Source organism: Mytilus trossulus, chromosome 14 (genome assembly GCF_036588685.1).
Source record: "Mytilus trossulus isolate FHL-02 chromosome 14, PNRI_Mtr1.1.1.hap1, whole genome shotgun sequence".
In the NCBI taxonomy this organism is placed as follows: Eukaryota; Metazoa; Mollusca; class Bivalvia; order Mytilida; family Mytilidae; genus Mytilus; species Mytilus trossulus.
In genome coordinates this window covers 11,243,059-11,261,123 of record NC_086386.1, presented here as the reverse complement: position 1 = coordinate 11,261,123, position 18,065 = coordinate 11,243,059, and the positions used below count along the sequence as shown (strand labels likewise).

Sequence of the window (18,065 nt, the reverse complement as noted above, 5' to 3'; positions counted from 1 at the left end):
ACCCAATCTCTGCAACCTTGCAACAAAACTCAAATTAAAATACCTTTAAATAAATATTAGCTTCTCTTGTTAAACTTGGTATATGTTTTTTTTTTATCCAAAGTAATAATTTGTCACAATTATACTCAAGATATAAAATTGAAAATATTGAAACAAATGGGATAGGGATAAGTAAATATGTAATTCCCTGGAGGGTTTTTGAAAAAAATCTTCTTATGTGTTAATTATGAGGATTATATAAAACTTTATGAAAACAACCAGTTATACCTAAAGCTAATTTACCCAAGGGCTGGTACCCCTAAAGCTGATTTACTCAAGGGCTGGTACCCCTAAAGCTGATTTACCCAAGGTTTGGTACCATTAAAGCTGATTTACCCAAGGTCTGATACCACTAAAGCTGATTTACCCAAGGTCTGGTACCACTAAAGCTGATTAACCCAAGGTATGGTTTCCCTAAAGCTGATTTACCCAAGGTGTGGTACCCCTAAAGCTGATTTACCCAAGGTCTGGTACCCCTAAAGCTGATTTACCCAAGGTATGGTATCCCTAAAGCTGATTTACCCAAGGTATGGTATCCCTAAAGCTGGGGAAACCTACTAAGTTTAAAGTGACTTAATTATTCCTAAAAATTGTCAAACTTTATGATAACAGTGAGGAGTAAAATATTTCTAAACACGTCATTGATTGTAAGATGAGGGTTATGTCCTTACCTCATTAGATGAATATGACCAGTTCATGAATACGGCAGCTCCTCGGTCAATATATGTCCTGCACTGGATTTCAAATTCTTCGCCTATCTTTACTGTAGTTTTAGGTGCGAGTAAGGCTGGCTGGGGTGCTGATGTTTGTCCTAAGAGTTGTTAATAATAAGAGCTTAATATTTGCAGAAAGTCCTTAAATTTAATCACCTAAAGTCTACACTCTTTAAAAAATGAGCTTTACAATAAAAAACACTTTTAATTTATAAGTTGGTGTGTCTGATAGCACAAGTTGAATTGAACATTTCATTGCAGAAGGAAACATAAAGCTTTTTCAATATAATATAAACATAATAAAGTGACAACAATTACATAATACCAGACCTCCAGATTAGAATTCACAAATTAAGGTTATTACCCCTCCATTTTTTATTTTATTGCGTGAATTAGTTTTTTAATTGCATTATTAATTCCAGTTCACCCCTCAAGCAATATAAAATTGGGTTTTTCACCACCAAGCTCCTTAATGTAATGGTTTTTTTATTTACATGATATTGAATGTGTGTGTTCACTCATCAACTAAAATGAAATATAAACTATCATACTCTTGAAAATGTTGAACTAAAAATAAACAATGTTTTTGTCTAATTTTATTTACAAAAATCTGGATTTACTTGTCCCTTTTTAGAACTTTTGGTTTCCGATGCGGACTTCATATAAGTAATTTAAGGCATGCAAACACGCCTGGACTTCCATTGCACTTCCCTGTGCGTTCAAGCAACGATTCCTGACAGCACAAGTTGAGTCTTGTTATCATCATAATTTTCTCAAAAAAACCTCAAACATGCTTCTATTCAATAATTTTATTGGAAATTTACTTTTGTTTTAATTCAATGCTAATTGAGTGTTATACTTAATACCGAGAAGTACGGAAAAAATTATGACGCCATGGCTAATGCTAATTGGATAAAAGACAGAGAAGATAGAAATGTTTTCATCACCAAGTGTACCTTTAAGCAACGGATTGTAACAAAGGACCCTTTCAACGCTCTATTTTTAAAAGGAAAGGACATTTCAGATTTTCAATATTACATAAATAGATTTACGCGACAACTATGTAATAGATAAGGGTAAACAACGCTCACGATCGTGTAAAGAACTCATGGTTTCGACAAATTATTGGGGTTTCCTTTGCATGAATTGGGTTTAAGAACACAGCAATGGGCACTTGCATTGGGTTTTCAATTATTTTTATTGCGTGATCATGCAAATACTCAGCTTATCTAGAGCTCTGTTATACAGAACAACAACAAAATAAAGTCATAGCCTTGCACAGTCCTTCAACTTTTTTTCAATTAAAATTTGTGATTGAATTTAGCTTCTATGTAGCATTCAGAAATTTATACAATTTTTTTGGCTTAGTGTTTTACCTAGCTAGCAAAAGAAACACCAATTTCAACCAATGAGATGTGGTAGATTAGAAAATTTAATATTTTTTATTCATTGTAAATATTAATCAAAGAGCTTGAAAGCTCTGAGGGAAAATGTGATCATTTGTTTCCATTGATTCCAAGTATTCTTTCCCAAAAATTATTTAATTGCACATGTATTTGTTATTCTTGGAAATTCAATTGCAATCAAATATAGTGTCAAATATTTGTATGTATCAGACTAAAAAAATAAACAAATCTGTTCTTTTTATGATTTTATGGGTCATATGACTTTCTTATTGTTTGTTTTATACCAGGGTGTCACTGATGAGTCTTATGAGGCTAAATTACACACACAAAATAACAATCTGGTACCTTTGATTTTTTTTATTCCAGCTATTGCTGCTGTTAGTGTCATCCTAGGATAAAGGATCATCAATTAATGTCAAGAAGACAGAACAATGATGATGCCCAAATGTCATTTACAAAATATAATATCAGGTAAATTTATTCTTATTACTTACTAAGATACCTTAGAACCATAATTAGTGAGTCTTTGTTCCCATCTTTGGATGTTGCTTCACATTCAAATTGTCCATCAAAGAACTGGTTGGGGTAGAGCAGTATAAAACCAAGTCTTGGGTCATAAGACACAGCTGTACTGTCACCGACCTCAACCTCATTATTTCCAGCAGTATTTATCAGTTTGACAGTCGTGGATGGATCTGTTACCCGACAAGGTAAATATGCCTTTCTATAATGGTATATAGCCAAAAACAGAAATGGTGTCCATGTTGGTGCAAATAAATTATTTGGATCTACAATGTACAAGCAAGATATAATGAGTCAATATGTACAATTGGTATCAGTACAAGTATTGCCGTTTTATTCCCCTTACATTATGATCATATGAGTTTACTGGAATCATTGTTGAAAAATTCTACAAGTAAATGCCAGTATCGATTAGTTGAAATTTGAATGCAGAAGACCATCAAATTTTTTTCTAAGTTAAGGGTTAACATAATAACAGCTATATGATTAATTGCAACTGCAGTCTAATGTTGTGGATGTATAAATACCCTGCTACGTCTGGTCTCAGTTTTTGTTGGATTTCTGCTTTTTAACGATATGACGATTTACACCTTTTCCAACTGAATTTTATAATTTGGTCTTATGTTTTGTTGTTACACCACTGTCCCACATTAGGAGAGGGTTTGCTTGTTCCATTTAATTCAAGTTGAAAACTTCAAACTACTTACAACTTCAGAGTAAAATAAATTTCCTGAGTCACCAAGTACTTTAATATTTAAGAAATCTAAAGGCATTCTCTATAACATCCATTGGTATCGATCAAAGCCTTATTCACTGAACTACATTTTTATTTGATGGTACCCTATCATTCAGAAGTGATCTTTATTACAAAATAAGGGAAAAGTTTAAATCAGTAGTGAACATTTTCCGTTTCATTTACTCTAAATTCATAATTTTCTCTGTATATATTTACCACTAATATAGATGTAAACTTTTGTCCCAAGATTTTCATTATCTACATAGAAACATTCATATTGTCCTGTGTACGTGAAATCTGGATTGAATACATGATAAAAAGCTCCAAAGTTCCTGACAGTTTGGTTTTCACTAAGTTCAACCTTTGTTATATTCAAGGATACAAAGTTAGGTTCCTCCTACAAAAAACAAATAAATTTAATTCATTATTACAGCAGTGGTTTTTATAGCTGTAATATAAAACAAAGCCTTTATATTTTGTTTAAGATACTGTGTGTCTAACTCAAAGCAAACTGCACACTTTCAGAATGCTCTGAGCTATCTTGTGGCTTGCATGTTGCAAGCAAGCATCATTTTTATTATTGCAAGATGCTAGCTGCATGCAGCTACTAAGGTGATTGCTGCACTTTCTGTAAGCAACTAGCATGCATGCAAGGTTAACATTATATCCATTACAAGCTTGTGGCAAAAACAAACCTTTTAATGTTTGATTTGCAAGATGCCTGTACGTGCCAACCCGGTAGATGATGATGATTTGTTTTGCATGTATGCATAAGCAAACTGCAAGCAACTCAATGGTTGCAGGAAGGTATCATAGGGATAACATAACATATCGACTTGTCAAAATAACTGATAAAATTGAGAATGGAAATGGGGAATGTGTCAAAGCGACAACAACCCAACAAAAGAATAGAAAACTGCCAAGGTCATCAATAGATCACACAGGGAGAGTCTGAGGCAGGATTTAGCTGGCTTGAAAACAAAATGTGTACTAGTTCAGGGAAAATGGATGTCATAAAAATTAAATAACCTAATTTTATACAGCCTACTATAATGAGTCTTTGTTGAAAACCTAAGCACAGAGTCAAAAAAAAATTGTTTTAATATTTCATTAAAAGGAACAAATTATTCTCTGTCCTGCTTGGACAAGAGAAAATTATGCATTGGATTTGATTACTTCACTTCTGTTTTTGAAATGTATTTGTAAATAGTTGCAATGTTTAAACATTCATACAAGAAAACAAACAGCCTGATCAGAACAATACATCCCGAAACTAACAAGCCTCCAAGGGAATATTAGAAATATGTAAAATTATAATTGCTGAAAAAAAACTTGGTCTATGACAAAAGCTCTATCATAACATTGTTTTTTTCTTCTTTTAATATTGAAGGTTGTACTTGTAATTGTTTACATCTACTTCCCTGAAAGCAGATCTTTGTCTTGTTTGTATTCATACTTTATCTTGTTATTTTTATGATGATAATTACAGTTAAGAGTATGATCAAATAGATAGTTGTAATTTTAACATAAAAACATACTTTTGAAAATTACACAAGGCACTCAACATGCTCAATCAATTTTTGTTTCAACTTGATTTTACACTTACTGCTTAAGACATAACAGAAAGTAAAGAGAATAAGTTGCATCTAAAAGAATGGTGGCAATTAGTCTGTTACTTTCTATTCTCCTGAGAGACTTTAATAGAAGTAGCAAATTTTGCAGTATTTTAACCCTTGCAAAAATTATTACAGATCGATTTAAAGCATTGACACAATAAAAACCCAAAAACTAGCACTTTTAATTGAATTTTTTGTACATGTACATGTATGTAACATTTTGCTCAATAAATAATCAAAAATGTGTGTGCAATTTTCAACAATGATAATAATAAATTTTATACATGCAAACTTTACAGTACAAATGTATGTTATGTGTACCGGTAAACTTATTCTGTGTAGTAAAACTAATTAATTTAATCGGTTTCCAATCAGTTCCAAACTACTTAAAGTCATTTCCTGTCTTAGTTGACATCATTTTACACAAGCTTGAACTTTTCGTATTAATTGCTGTTTATGGATTAAAAAATGTACTTTGTCATCTGATGAGGGCTAGTCTTTTTGAACTTTGAATTTTAGAAATACTTACCTTTTTAATCTCTCTGGCAAAACTTTAAAGAATTATCACGATTAGTGGTCTGCAATACTCAATGCTCTTCAACTTCGTAATTTATTTGTTTTTTTGTTGTTTTTTAACCTTTTTTTTAGATTTGAGCATCACTGATGAGTCTTTTGTAGACAAAGCGTGCATCTGGCACAAACACACAAAAATTTAATCCTGGTATAGATCTATATATGATGAATTTATTTTCTATCTGAACGTCACATGAAACTGATAAAAATTGTGGTCTTTTTTCATTTAAATGTTAATATGCAAAATACTTACATTTTTCTTATTTCTACGTAAAACTCTTAGTCTTGGAGGATATGCACCATGACATTCTATCGTAAAACTTTGTCCTGTGGGTATCACATAATCTCCTGATTTGGTCCCATTATAACTGGTGGTGCCATCTGTAGGTCGTACTTTAACATACGGTAAAGGGTTGTCTATTGCAGCTATAAAATAGAGCAACATTAAAAATATCAAATAACTAAGTTTCTGTCAAAGGGTTATATATCAATTAATGAAATGAGATGTATGCTTCAATGAGGCAGTATCTCAACCACATACACATGTATATAAGAAAATTGAGAGATTACCATACAGTCTTCAAACTGGTTTTCACACACTATGTCAAGCACTAATTTATTGTCAAGATTTATAATAAACAATCATTGATCTCCCATGACCTTTTCTGAGCACGAAAATGATCAATAATTTACTTTTTCTGTAAACGTTATAACTGGTTCACTAAGACAGTTTCGGTTGAAAAGGCTGCTTGACAACAACTCATAGCTGAGAGTTGAACAACCAACAAGAAAAAGAGTAACTGCAAAAATACTGATGTGACAAAAATATACACCAACATGGCATGGTCAACCATACAATTTGAAAAAGTTTTAAATTCTTTCCAACATTACTTATCATGGTTTCACATACTATATAGCTATAGGCATGTCAGGTGGCTAAAACAATACATTAGCACTTGTAGTAAACCAAAAACAGCTCATGATGTTATTTGACAATAACCCTACAATGGCTAACTTGCTTCCATTCTATCCTGATCTAATAAACTTATCTCTCTAATTTTTCTGATCAGGTATAGAAAGATTTATATGCTATTAGTCTCTCAGATAAATCCTTGATGATTCCTTACTTCAAACAAAGTAGTAAAACATATGGTTATTTAGATAGTTAAATTATGATGATCTTGTCAGATTCATTAAAGTGATGATTTACTTCACAGCAGCTGGCACTTTCAAGACATTATAATAATAGATAACAGTAGGAAAGTAATTGTCCTAACAACATTTGCTGCCTAATGGATACAATCAGGTGCTGGAATTTCGTCCATCAAATTATTTAATTAAACAAAAATGTATTTTTTTGATATGATGAAATTGACTACGCTGGACTGCTTCATTTGATATTAAGGAAAACTTGAATTTTAGCATGTTGAAACTGTTTGTATAAACACAGAAAGTAAGCTACCCCATAACTAATAATGAATCCAGGTAGTATGGCAGATAGATCTATAGATGTCATTGCTTATTGTGTTGGTGGGTTGTTGTCTCATTGACAGAACACATCTCTTTTTTTCTCAGACAAAACAATAATAGTCATTACTCCTGCCGGCTCTAACCAATTATAACTGCTTTTTGACCTTTTAATAGGTTTTAATAAGTTGATACTGGTATATATAGAAGATGCTTTATTTCCATAAAATGGGCTCACAAGGAGCATAATATAATATCATTGTAATATAATATTCTTTTACAAATATAATAAACAACACAAGTTACAAACACAAATAAGAAACAACAGTTATCACATATTAGTATATATATAAAACCTTTGTCTCAGGCACACCTCTGGAAAGTAACAAAAAAGAATACTGCGAGTAGTCTAAATATATCTAGCTGAACTGCAAGAGGCACCTAGGGACGGTGCTATATGGCATGGAGGGTGCATATTAAAATGTGTTTCGGGGCATTAATGATATGGTAAGATATTGTAAGAAGTTGCACATAAATGGTATGTCATCCTCGTGCCTGGTGCAGAGGAGTCAGTACTATTTAAAGTGACACAACTGCAAGAGGCACCAAGGGACAATGCTAATTGACATGCCAAAGTGCACAAATTACAAAAAAGATAAAATATTACCAGTTTAATAAAAAAAATAATAATATCGCAAACAAGAAGGTAATAGAACTTGTACGATGTGTCCTGTACCCCACCATGCCAACCTTGTGCCTAGTGCAGAAAGCCTGATTAAATATTTATCTTTAAAGTTATATTTTATCTTCATCAATTAACTCACAGATATCAAGATTCTCTACATTAAGAAGCCATATCAGTTTTTGACTAGGAATCAAATGCTTAAAGTTTGGGCATAGTAAGTCAATAGTGGAATTCAAATAATTTCTCTTATCTTGTGATGATGTACATGAGAATAAAAAATGTTTTTCATCATCAATTTCATTTGAGGTGCACCTGAGACATATTCTGTCTTGTCGGAGAGTACCCTGATAGCGACCTTGTTCAATTCTTAGTCTGTGAGAAGAAATATATATATATATAGGTAGATGAATAATGGATGCCTGATTAAACTAATTCTTAATAAAAAACACTTTCTAAGAGATCTTGTATATATTCATTAGAGGAATAACAGGAACAAATATTTCCTCAATCATAATACAAAAACGGCTGAATTACATGTTTAATAATTTGAAAAAAATATCTGCATGTTAACGTTGTATTCGAATGTATTTTAACCAAATCTATAAAATTACCGGTATTTTAAATTAGCTATACCTTTCTGATGGATAAAAGAACATTTTAAGAATACAACAGATATTTGTTACTACTCAAAACTACATTTATTACAATTCTGCCAGTCATCAAAGAGATAGATTTCAAGTCTAAAGACAATTACACATGTTACATGTACATTAAAGTGAAGACAAGTGCAATCACAGTTTTTTTGTCAGACATAAAAAACAGGTACAGCCTTCAATATTGTGATTCGTTGTACCTGTGTGTAGATCTAGAGGAAGTGTTTAACATCTCCATTATTTGCATGTACATGTATTGTATTATTGATATCAAATACTATAACTGCATTGACCTTCTCATTTATCAGATCATATAAGGATTGAAGATCATTGAAGTTGGTGGGGGAGGGGTGTATAAGATGAGCATCAGTGTAACAGTTTCTACCACTTTATCCCACTTTGTATCACTTAATTTAGATAATTACTTTACATGTATATTTATTAGTAACTGCGACTTCTCTTATATTGGTGCTTTGAGTCTTTTTGTTTTTATGCAGTTTTTTGTTTTTGTTTGGGTGCTTTAATTTGTACCAATCTATTGATTTAAGCCTTTTCAACTGATTTTTAAAGTCCATGTATTTGTTATGCTGTTAAATGTATACCACTGTTTTTTGTTGGTGGGACAGTGGATTTGTAAAACATGTTTAACCCTGCCACATTTTTTATATACATTTGTACCTTTCTGTGTTCTGGAGCTTCATGTAATTTAGTGGTTGTCGACTCATTGGTTCATATCTTTTGTCAACTTATAGATTTTAAATAAAAATGTTTTTTTATTTTATTGAAATAATTTTTTTTGTACTTGAATGGTCTAGACAATTTCTCAAGTACTTTGAGCACAATTAGTATAAAACCTGCCAATTCAAAGTCATGATTCTTATAACATTAGAATAAAACATACATGTAAATGGATCCCTTTATAAATGAGCTTTAAGGGCAATTAATGCAGATTAAGTATCAACTTAAGAACTTTCAATTTCAGTATCATTTACATTAGTAATCTGATATTACTTTATATACTTTTTGTAGATTAATTACATACTACATATGTACATTGTACTACATGTATATATGTAATGTTTTATGTAGATTATAAATTTGACCAAGAAAATCTATCATCTACCTACTTCTTCCAAAAAAAGGTTTCATGTTGAAAATGAAGGAAAAATCTATATGATATTCCTGGGGTCATATGCATTAAGGTATAAGCTATATAAACCAGATTCACTTGTACTTTAAGTTAATTTGCCTAAAAAAAGTGCACTTCTTTAAACTTGATAATAAAGAAAACCCAACCTTAATGAGTATCATACAAAAATATCACACATTATACATAAATGATGATGATACATACAAAGTATATAAAAAACAAACTGAACTGATTAAGAACAGGGTGAATCAATACATTTTTTCAGAAAGAGCAACCATTATATCATGTATATCCAGGATATCATTTCCAAATGTATATGTCTTAAACCTAACATTGAAATATGATACAGTTTGTTTTGGATCAATTTTATAAACTCAACATTTAATCATTTCAGGAGCACTGACTGATGTGGTTTTTTTTTTCAATTGAAGTATTTTGAAATTATCTTTTTTAGAAATTAATCATGTTACATTATTACCAGCATGATCATCAGTAACTGGTTTCAACAACAGCCTGACTAGAAACTTGTGTTTTATGATCTCTCTTTAAATATAGGTCATATGTGCTTCTGCCAGAAAAATTTATACTGCTGGGTAAAAATGGCACAATGAAAATCGTTGTACAAGCTATATCGATAGGGAAATGACAATTCTGCATTTATATCTACAATGGTTCTAATGTAAGTAAATCGCAAAAGGTCATGAATGTCAATGAAGCAAATGATCATGAAGGGTAATTATAACAACCCATGAGTGTTTATATGTGGATAAATGAAAACATTATGTTATTCATAGAATATGTTACATCTTCAGACAAATATCCTTGGTATTTTAATTACAAAATAGTTAACTGTATCTATGGAAACTTAAAAAAAAACACATCTGAAAATAGTTTGTAGGTTTACAGGATCATGCCTGTGTAATCAGTGGAAGATTCAACATCAGACATAATAAGCTGATACTTAATTTGCTAAAATGGTAAAATAAAAAATTAACAAGGGTGAGCTCAGCTACTCAAAATCTTTATTTTCCAGGTGGTTTGATTTTTTTTGTGTTCAGATATATGCATGAAGGCTAAATCTAAACATCAGATACTTGGGGTGAAGGGTGTGGGGTGTGGGGGTATTATGTGTTACCATATAATTTTCATTGTGGGTTAGGATAACTGATTTCTTTCTGATGAATGTTTAATTATGCAAACAAAAACATGAAAAACAGTTGTTTAAAGATTTTCAAAAGTCTCTTTAGAATACGTCAATCTCTTATACTGTAATTTTAATTTGGTACAAATGAAATGCTATATTTTGGCCAGTCAAAATATGGTTTGTGGCACAAATGAAAGATTTGTTTGTGCGCAATGGGCACAAAAAGCAAAACACTGAATAATTAAAATGATTTAATTCTACATCTGGATGTACTTTTCATGTGACAATGTGTAAACAGGATATTAATGCATTCTCTGAAAATCTAACTTTTATAAGAAATAAAATAAGGATGAGACTTTACAATGGGGATTTATTTAAACTGTGTTTAAAAGTTATCACAAGTTACTAATAATGTGGTTTTAAAGTATATCTAAAAAGTTTTTGTTTAGCCATGAGAAACCTTTTGGGATGATCACTAATGTTTATAAAAAATATGTTTTTTTCTCAGGTGTGCACTTTTAGAACACCTCCCCACCATTTTACAGTAAGCTAGCTGTTGTTAAAAAATATTTTTATGTTGCATAACAACATCTTCATTGGCCTGTTTCTGGTTTCCATCAAATATTTATATTTATACATAAACTGATACCTTACAAATCTACACATGTTACTGATTTGAAGTAAACATCATTCACCTATTTATATGCAAACTTTATTTTGTTATTATCTTGTATAAAAACACAGAATTAACCACTGTAAACTATACAGATATACCTCTTAGAATTACATATTAAAACAAATCAAAGATATCTTGTGTTGATGATGACTTGTAAAATACAAATAAGTTTACTTAACGGACTGGAGTGCATGCTTCTCTTATTGTTGTTTAAGCAGCAAGTGGACAACTCAATTGCTCTGAATTTCTCAGAGAAGGGGGCTGGGGCCAGCCCCCGCCTTTTGAAGGAAAAATTTGGTTGATTATATAGAGAATCACTGAAACAAGACTGCAAAAAAAATTCATACATGTTATAATTTGTATGTACAATGTACAAAATTATGGACCCCCAAGACATTAAAAATGTTACCATTTGAAATAGTCTCTAAAATTACAATACATGTACTTAAATTTATAAACATTTGAGTTTGAAAAATCAGACATGTGAATGAATTGTGAATAATAAATTGTCCATGTGATAATTAAGACTGTGATTGATGTGTACCTGTATGTTACTACAATGTAACTAGACCATGTGGATTTATATTTGTCACATTCATCATGTTTATCATTGAGAAATACAATTGCTATGTGTAATGTCACTATTGTAAATGTAACTAATCCAATGTTATGCAAATCAATCAAATATCGCTGTGTATTCTGAAGAATAAATTTCAAAAAAATAAATTTAACACACATAACTTCAGAAATTTATAAATCAGATATTAAACTCTTTAAACATGCTAAAAGGTGAAATCAAAGCTGAAATGTGGTTAATGTATTTTATCATCCATATGTAAATAAATACTACATGTACTTGTTAAATAGACAGTACATTGTATCTTAGTCTTCACAGCTTATGATGAAAATAAGATGGAAATAAAATGTACTGCATAATGGATAGAACTAAAATTCAGTCACAATAAAATATTTAATGGTGATCATGAAGAATATCATATTCAAGATAAAACTTTTAAGAAGTTGTTAGAAACAAAAAATGTGTCCATAGTACATGGATGCCTACTCACACTATCATTTTCTATGTTTGGTGGACTGTGAAATTTGGGTAATAAACTGTTATCACAGAGATATGTCTCGCCTTTTTGCAATTTTGGTTATGAAAATGTTGAAATCAAAATAGCAATACCTTAACATCTTACACAAGTTATGCAAATATTCAAAGTCAATGAACCATGACTGAGTTACATGGTTAAACAATCTCCATGTAAATCAGATGTGTCAATGCAAATACAACTGCATACCACATACCATTGACTTATTATTATAAAAATCACAAAGTAATACATGTAAAGTAAGCAAACCATTCAAAGTCAATAGACCATGACTGAGGGGGGGCGAAGCCAAAAAATCTCCATGGCAATGAGATGTGGCAATAGATATACATCTGCATACCAATTATCATTGACGTACATTTTTTTTACCACAAGTGGATCTCCATAAACTGACCTAATCACAAACTAATACATGTAAAGTAAGCAAACCAAGTCAATAGACCATGACTGAGGGGGCGGAGCCAAATAATCTCAATGGCAATGAGATGTGGCAATGGTAATACATCTGCATACCAATTATCATTGACATACCACTAGTGGTTCCCCATAAAACTGAGCTAATCACAAACTAATACATTGTTGACGCAGTCGCCGTCGCCGACGCTGGAAACAGCATACCTATGTCTCGCTTTTTGACTCCTTCAAGGCAAGACAAAAACTCTAATTTGGAATTAAAATTAAAAAGATCATATCATAAGGCACATGTGTACTAGGTTTCAAGTTGATTGGACTTCAATTCATCAAAAACTATCTTGACCAAAAACTTTAACCTGAACAGACGGACGGAAGGACAGACTGACGAACAGACCAGAATACATAATGCCCTCTACTATCGTAGGTGGGGCATAAAAAGAAATTTCAAGAGTTGAGACACAGGAACATGCTATCACTTTATACATGATATAGCTAGAACTACCTTCAAAATGTGTTTAAACAGGATAAATCAATCAGAATTTTGTTTGGTATAGAGCAAAACCTTACATGCTAACTCACAGTGAAATCAGAAAGCACAAAAGTGCATGTACAAAATGTATGTTTGAATACTTTGCTCAAGCAACGCACATTTATATGTTCTACATTTAAGTTTGGAAAACATACATTTATTTTTCTGTTGTGAACTTTATAACACAATTAATATAATTTATTGGTTAAATTGTAACTCCTTAATTTTAACTCATTGTAACTAGGACATGTAGGACATTTAAATCTATCAAGTTAGTAGTATGATTGTCCTGTTTTTGCTTTGAAAAATAAATTCATAGTGATTTTAAGGTCAAAAGTAAAGTTGAGTATTTTATTGTTCCCTATTGATATAAGATAAGATAAGATAAGATATTTTTATTTCCAATTATGGGCCCCAAAGGGCATAAACATTACAACATCAATAATTTTTTTAAATGACCATTGATTATAGAGAAATCTCCAGATCACTTCAATCAACAACTTTTAACTATCACAATATATGTCAATATGTAGGTATTGGGTTTTATAATATTGACTTTTTTCTGATGATTAATACATAGATTGTTAATATCTATTTTTAGAATGGTCATCTTGTTTGTCATGTATAAAGATTACTCAATCTGAGTTGCAATGTGTAATAATACTGCAAGAGTCATAATCAAAAGAAAAATGTAACAGAGAGGGCTGACCCAACATAGAGGACTTAAAAGTTTGACTATAGCTTAATCAAAGAAGTTAATTCAAATAAAGGACTGAATAAATAAATAGATGGACACCTGTATTCACTCTTATTTTTTTGTATCCCATCCTCCTAAATAATTTCACATATACCATGTATACAAACAATTAAAATTCCATACATGTACAAATTTTCTAACATGCACAATGCAAATTGTATACATGCAAGTAAAAGGGAAAGAGGTTGAAGGCAAAATTCATAATTTTATGGCTATTCTCATGTTTATATATAGTTATAATGTACCTCAACATTCATTTCAAATTTCCACATGAGGTCTTTATAGTTTTTCAGTAATATTGATATGGTAATTAAAATAATGAAAGAGAAAATGAGACAACATATGACATTTAAAAAATATAAATTCGGGCTCAGAGAAACTGAATAACATCTTCTGAACATGAAACCATTGTTATTTGATATATTCAAATGTACACACTGCTTCAGCCAGTCTCCTGTTTGTGGATAATGATGTCACAGGTATCTATTACTATCGAGTAACCCCCACCCCCAGTTTAACAACTAAGAAAAATACACAGGTATAAATAAAGTGGTTCATTGCATAGTCTTGTCTTGTTTTATGTGATTTTTTCAAACTTTAGGGACCAAAAAAAAAAACTCCTTTTTTTACAACATCAACAATAGAGAACTATTGCAATGCCTACAATGGGAATATATAAATATTCTCTCACATCTTGCACAGGGAATGCTTATAACAGTTATACATGTTATAAGGATACTCATATAGTCATTAATATATATATGTATAGGATATAAAATTGAGAATGGAAATGGGGAATGTGCCAAAGAGACAACAACCGGACCAAATAAAAAACAACAGCAGAAGGTCACCAACAGGTCTTCAATGTAGTGAAAAATTCCTGCACCCAGAGGCGTCCTTCAGCTGGCCCCTAAACAAATATATACTAGTCCAGTGATAATGAACGCCATACTATTTTCCATATTATACACAAGAAACTAAAATTAAAATAATACAAGACTAACAAAGGCCAGAGGCTCCTGACTTGGGACAGGCGCAAAAATGCGGCGGGGTTAAACATGTTTGTGATATCTCAACCCTCCCCATTATACCTCTAACCAATGTAGAAAAGTAAAGTATCATAGCACACCTCAATTCTGTTAATGGAAACAAAATACACTGCATGTTACTTGCCTGGGGAGACAATATTTTAAAGTATTTAATCTTTAAACATTGTTAAATATGTATCTATACCGTACCAGAATTTAATAATGATGTAATCATCGATCTGACACACATTTTTACCTACAGGGAATTGAAAATCAAATTGACAAAATTACATATATTTGATGGCTAGTAATATAATTTCCCCATTATAATGTGATCAAAGCCTCTTCATTGTTAAAGGAAATAGCTCATTGACCAGCCAGTAATACTTTATATAAATACATGTAAAAATATCTAGGATAAACCTAGTTAAATCTCTAAAGGAAATGCTTTCACTCTGACACTTCAGAACAAAGTCATTCAATGTACTTAAAGGGGTTTAACATACTATCATTGACTGTAAAGTCTCTTATTAATTTATGTGCAAAGAATATTTGATTGGCAGCAGAGCCAATATTCAAAGAACTATTTTCATGTTTTGCATTTGCAAAATCCATTCTTTGGCAACTATCTGTACATGTAAATCATTGAGTATAAATTAAAAAAATTAAATAAAACATTTATTTTGTACCTTCTCTACATGCATATACATGTATTTGCAATTAGCCAATTGAGAGATACATGTACCCTTGTATCTTCATACAGAATATAATTACAAGTACTATGCATGTTTTGCACAGTCATCATGGTCATAGCAGTAAAGTACTAGAAAAGTCATGTGCATGAGAAATGTAAAGTTAATGTATTGGTTAACGTTGTAAAGTAAATGTATTGGTTGTAAAGTAAAGTTCAATAGGTTTCATAATTCTCTGTGGTTCTACCTCAGTTCTCATGATCAGTATTAGACAAAAGATGTGTATGTACATGTATCTATGTATACATGTATGTCAAAAAATAATCATGATCATGTGATATACATTGTTCATGTATACATGTAGGTAAAATATACAAATGTATATACATTTGTACATGAAAACTTGGCGAACGACATTTCTTACTTGAAAAAATTGTGTCTAATCCATTTGTCCTTATGCATGTATATTGAACAATTAAATATGTAAACTATAATTGTTTTGTGGTTAAATTTCACTTTTAAACTGGACATTTAAAAAGATATATTGTTACATGTATCACATCTTCCTATATCTACATATACACAAATATCTGTATATTTCTCAGGTTTACGGTGGTTTTGGTTAGACTTACTTTGACTAAAGGCACACAATGTAGTGTAAACTTATATATTACAGATATATACTATATATGTACATGTATGTCAAGCTACATGTTTGTCTAGACAAATTGTGAATGAAATTACGAAATAAGGACCTACAATCAATACAACAGTTTATTATAAGGGTAAAAATTCACTTGTTACATTTGGGTATGTATGTGTCTTATTCTAATTTTATATATATAATTAGCAATCTCTATAAACCAATTGCAACCTTTCATAGGAAACTATCCTCTTGTTGGCCTGCAGCCAGAGGGAACATATTTTTATTTCATGACTTGTAAAATAAAAACACATAAGATGTACACAAATGTATGTTTGCTACATAAATTTTATTCTAAACATGGCCTTTCAGAAAGAAATTGTGAAAAAGGACACTACATGAACGTATACCATTCAATGAAAAGCATGCACTTTGAATAGTAACTTACATTATGTACATATCAAAAGGCTACATGTAAGTGTTTCCATTTAAATTTGACTTTAGATATACATGTATAATGAAGATACAATGTACATGTACAATGTATAAGAAGATGTGGTACAATGTTTGAGTGCCAATGAGACATTTCTCCCTTATAGTCCATTAAAGTCACAATGTGTATTTAAGTAAACCATTGAAAGTCAAAGTTCAGTCTCCAACATGGAGCCTTGGCTGACACTGAACAGCAAACTACAAAAAAATCTATAAAGGGCCACGAAATGACTAGTATAAAACCATTCAAACAGGAAAACCACCAGTCTAATCAATAAAAAAAACCGAGAATCAAAAACAATTATGTCAAGTAACAAATTATGAACCACAATGTTCAACAAAAGATTTACATTGACTATAAGGTTTCTGACTTCCACACAGCTGCAAACAAATGCAGTTGATTTAAACGTTTCAATAGGTACGTACCAACCTTCACCCTTACCTGAAACAATTCAAACCATAGAAAGATGCACTATAAATTAACTGCACATATATATACATTGCACATGCACTTGGAAGAATAACTTATTGTTAAACTTACGATTCTGAAAGGTATCTACTGATATTATCCAAAAAATCACCAAACAGCATACATGTTTTGAAGGTGTATAATCCATTTCCAGGTAAAAAAAATGTTCAGGTGCTTTAAACTTTTTCTGTTAAGTGCTAATTTCCATATCCATGAACATATAATCAAAAGATAATGTACAATTTATATTCAAATACACACTTATTCCATATTTAAAAAAACAGACTCAGTGAGATTTATGTGTCATTTTCACTTTCTATTTATCAACGTCTTTCTCATCAAACAGATCAAAGGAGTTCCTTTGGCTAATCCAATTATCTCCCCAAAATCAGAAAAGCTCAGTTGATAATTATTCCCACAAAAATATTACAGAAAGCGTAAATATATTCAACTGAATCATCCAGAACGTTAAATCATTTTTTTTAAAGCATTATTTCTTTGATATGTAGTTTACGGGTAGTATCAAAAATGTTTGAAGAAAATACAAAT

General features: G+C 31.1%; 1 protein-coding gene across 1 annotated transcript in view; it reads right to left on the bottom strand.

Moving 5' to 3' along the window:
* Positions 1-17,895, bottom strand: part of LOC134697473 (vascular endothelial growth factor receptor 1-like) — a 53,925-nt gene extending 36,030 nt beyond the window's left edge. The window contains exons 1-5 of the mRNA XM_063559754.1: positions 17,589-17,895; positions 5,859-6,031; positions 3,633-3,813; positions 2,653-2,946; positions 711-850 (exon numbers count right to left, since the gene is read on the bottom strand). Coding sequence (XP_063415824.1) covers positions 711-850; positions 2,653-2,946; positions 3,633-3,813; positions 5,859-6,031; positions 17,589-17,664 — 864 coding nt within the window. The 5' untranslated portion in view covers positions 17,665-17,895. The remainder of the gene's footprint in view (positions 1-710; positions 851-2,652; positions 2,947-3,632; positions 3,814-5,858; positions 6,032-17,588) is intronic.
* Positions 17,896-18,065: the final 170 nt, after the last annotated feature.